Below are 4326 nucleotides of genomic sequence, written 5' to 3'. Positions count from 1 at the left end.
TTGAACGGTATTCCAAGTTTATTTATTTGCCAGTTGATAGCCTGTTGGTTTTTTCTAGTTTAGGGCTATTATGAAAAATGCTTCCGTGAAGACAAGTGTTTGTGTGGACGCTTGTTCTCTTTTCTCCGTGAATACCTAGAGATGGAGTGTCGAGGTGTAAGATAAGTCAAATCTCAGGGCTTTTTTTTTGCCTCTGGGTGCTTTATGGTAGGTTCTCTCCCCACTTGGTAAATTAAAGGAAGAACCTTCGGGAATTGCTTTGTGCCCCATACTTTGATTCTAAATAATTAACTTCAAAAATCTGTAGTTTTAGCTTTTTGGAAAATTGAAAATTTCAAGTTAAATAAAAGTTGGGGCCCAGACAATTGCCTTTCTACTGTTAAGTACTGAAAAACCAAGAGACTGAAACTGAAAACTGGAAAAATTTTCAGCCCTGATAAGAAAGAACTAAAGTATAGCTGCTGAAAAAGTTACCACTGAAAGACCAAGAGCTCCAATTATCCAAAACAAGAAAGAAAACAAACACACATAAGTTCATTGTAAGAGAAAATGAATTTGTATTAAAATTGAACCAAAAGGCTGAACTTGAAGTCCTTTCGTGAATTTCCTCAAAAAGATCAAGAATATTTCCAGTGAGTCTCCAAATATGTTGACTACAAATGAGCATTTCAGAGCCATTTTTAATGATGGCCTTCATCATAATTGCATGCAATTTGCCTCTATGTACATAATTCCAGGACCTCGAGTTGCTATCAAAATCCCATCCTTATGCTGTTTAAATCACAACTCACACTAAAGAGTTTCTTGTAAGATTCTTTTGCAAGGACAAAGCAAGGACAAAGGACAAAACTTGTCCTTTTGCAAGGACAAGTTTCTTGTAAGATTCTTTTGCAAGGACAAAATCTTGTAAGATTCTTTTGCAAGAACAAGGACAGGCTGATCCTTGCCATTGCCAAGTCCACAACTAAAGATCTACCAAAAATAACTGATGAAAAAAGAAAACAGATTTGCTGGACTCAATTAAAGTAAACAGACTTCAAGTGGATTCTTGGGGAGATAACCCTAGATACAACTCATCTTGAGTGTAAGTGAAATCCAAGGGCAAGCTTGGTCCTAAATTAGGACCAAGGTAGGGCAAGCAAAGGTCTTATACTTATCTACATCAGCATATTTTTAATACTGTAATAATGAATCAGATGAGGAAGTTAAATGTCTATAATCTAAAAGGCCATACCTTTGGGTGGCACCTGTGGCTCAAAGGAGTAGGGCGCCGGCCCCATATGCCAGAGGTGGTGGGTTCAAACCCAGCCCCAGCCAAAAACTGAAAAAAAAAAAAAAAATGCCATACCTTTAAGGAAAAAGCAGTCTACACTATGATTTCAACAGTGCAAAAGAAATGCCTGGGATGAGACTGGAATGAAATATAAAATGCACTGAAATAATACTGATGAATGAATGTAGGGCTATGAAGTGATGTTTCTTTTAAAAGCTATATCATAGTTATTGTATTTTTGATGGGAAAACAAAACATAAAGGTTTCAAGAATGACCATATACTTTATAAACTTTAAATTAAAATAAATTTTTATTCAAAGCATCTTTTAAAATTACAGCATGTTTATTCTTATGCTGTTAACTTTGCCAAACTACAACTTAGCCATATGAAGCATAAAACACTTCAAAAATTTGAATGTAAACCACATTTTTTAAAACAAAAAGCAGTCTTAACACACCTCGAATTTTAGATAACAATGTATTTTGTCCAAGTATATAGCTTATATCAAAAAGAACATTTTAAATGCTTCTATAGTAAATAGTTGTAATAATTTCTTAAACTGTTCCAATTATACAAATAAAAAATGTTTGTGAATATAACTATTAGAGTTTACAAAAGCTGACTGGAGAAACAAACAAAAACAAACCCTTACTGTTTTAAGGCCTTAAATTTTATCATCTCTAACTTGGCAAATATTTGTATTTTAAAAATTCTGACTGTCCTTCCTTCTTGAGTTTATCCAATTTTAAATTTCGCAAGACTGATGAGTGTTGGCTTTTAGATCATTTAAATTGCATTTAAGAGGAAAGATTCTAAAGGAAATGTTGAAACCTAAACCAAGAAAATTCAGATGCTATATAGTCTCTCTTACCGGGCTTATAAGTGCTCCAAGTTAAAATTCTATATACCAGATTACAAACAAAATTCTTAGACCATTACAAATATAAATTCTCTTATTTAAAAAAATCCTGAAAGATTTGTAATTTATTGTACAGAGGAATTACATTTTTAAAGTATGTCCTCATCATACACATTATTTGTAATTATTGTATCTTCTCTCATATTTTTGTTCCTCTTTAAGACATTTACCTATCTCCCCTTCCCCATGGCTATGTATTTCATACTATCTGTGTACTGCAACACATTAAGATTTTTGGATAAAGAAGCCTACATTCTAGACAATGTTTAAACTACATCTGTATGATAGCACTTCAATTCAAAAGTATGAAGAGTCCATATTTCCCTCCAGTAGTCTGAGTTTTACTCCAATTAAGCAATCTATAAATTACCATGCTATGCATGTCATTTAGTTCTGCTTATAACACAAGCCAAACCAATAGAAGGTTTTGCCTACATAAAGGAGGTGGTCTGCTCAGCTCTTGATTTTCATGTTCATGCTTCAGTACATAAGTGGTGTCTAATAACTTCATCTATCTGGAAAAATGGTTAAAACCACCACACAAGTTCACACACTTGCAGTTAAAAACTATTTCAGAATCCTACTTATTTGACTAGCTAATATTTTCTGCAGTGTTTAATTGATAGTTAAATTTAGTGAACACAAAACAGCTTGGCATGTTATTCTGAAGTAAAGCAAGAAGGTGGCTTTATGCACTGAAAATATAAATATGGAGGCTTCCATTTGCTAATAATTCTAAGTAAGCAGTACAATTAAAATTTAGTGTTTGCTAACAGAAGATCTAAAACATTTCACTACAAAACAACCCTGTAGATGTCCCTTTTATTAATAAAAATCCAAGTGCCAAATCTCATTACAGGGCCCATAATATATTAAAAAAAAAATCACCAATTACCATGTTACCTAGACTTTGCAAGATTAATCACTCAATTTCAGCAAATGAGAAATATGAAATGTGCAAAAGATCCCAAGTGTACATGCTAGGGATGACAAGTGCTTTTCAAACTTAAACATTATAGTGAGTTGTAAAGCCCCAGAAAGATAGAATAAGACTGATTTTACTCCAATTTTGAAAATTCTGAATTATTGTGCATCTTACCAAGATCCTGAAATACCTATTTTTACCAAATCCATAACTTAGAATATCTTCCAAAATAGTCAGCTTCCCATTTCTCCAACCTTAGTGGGCACACTATTTTACAGATACTGTATCTTGCTTGCTTCAGTGTTTACAGTATTGTTAAACATACTAATATACATTGTTAAAAATGATCTTATAAATAACCTACTTCACCTTCTTTGGCTATTTGTACCATTCTGTTTTTCACACAAGTGTCTTATTCAGAAAGTGCTTCCTGTGAGAACTGCTTCCAATGAATGCATTAAACTTGCAAAATCTAGCTTCCCACAATACATAGTTTTCTACCCTGTACTATGTAATCCATATTTACAAAATATTTAAAACTTTACATCAATCCATTTCCATATAAAAAAGTGCATTTCTCTCTCACCCCATATTCTGGGGCAATAACATTCTTCATAAATTTCTACAGAATAGCAGCTATTATAAGCAAGTAAGGTGCTTAGCTTATGCCCAAGGATCTACTTTTTAAGTATGCTGGGCAGTACTTTTGTACAGTGGAAGAGTCAGTGTCCAAGCTACTGTCGGAGCGGCGCCCCTGTCAGGTTGGCGAGCTCTATGAGAGCAAGGGCTCCATGCAGGCGCTCCCGCTGTTCCTGCAGGCGGCGCTGGGCCCCGCTCTTCTCATCATCCTCCCCGTCAGACTGAAGGTATTCCAGGGGGTCTTGCTGCTCCTGATCCGCCTTCTGGACGAGCTTGCCTTTCAAGGTGGGGGTGCGCTGTTCTCTCATTTCCCAATACCTATATGAAATGCACACTCATTAGTTATGTGGTAGACATCAAATTCCCAAATGTTCACTTTTCTTTAAAAAAGTTCTGTATCGAGGGTGGAGCCAAGATGGCGAACTGCAGCCAGCTTTTTACAGAAGCTCCCGTCCAGAAGGAGGCTGAAAGGACAGAACCTTAGCAAATTAGCTGATGGTTTGGAGCAGAGACAAGAGAGAAGATTGAAGAGTGCACTTCAACCTTCCTGAGGCGAGCTGCGACCCTG

General features: G+C 35.3%; 1 protein-coding gene across 1 annotated transcript in view; it reads right to left on the bottom strand.

The window, feature by feature from the left end:
* Nucleotides 1–1565: 1565 nt before the first annotated feature.
* ZNF367 (zinc finger protein 367) overlaps nt 1566–4326 on the bottom strand; it is a 27767-nt gene continuing 25006 nt past the window's right edge. Inside the window, exon 5 of the mRNA XM_003782994.2 lies at nt 1566–4076. Coding sequence (XP_003783042.1) covers nt 3854–4076 — 223 coding nt within the window. The 3' untranslated portion in view covers nt 1566–3853. The remainder of the gene's footprint in view (nt 4077–4326) is intronic.

The sequence above is a fragment of the Otolemur garnettii genome, unplaced genomic scaffold, assembly GCF_000181295.1.
Source record: "Otolemur garnettii isolate 467f Iridium unplaced genomic scaffold, OtoGar3 scaffold00006, whole genome shotgun sequence".
Lineage (NCBI taxonomy): Eukaryota > Metazoa > Chordata > Mammalia > Primates > Galagidae > Otolemur > Otolemur garnettii.
Note: the sequence above shows the minus strand (reverse complement) of the source record. Positions and strands in the feature narration are given on the sequence as shown.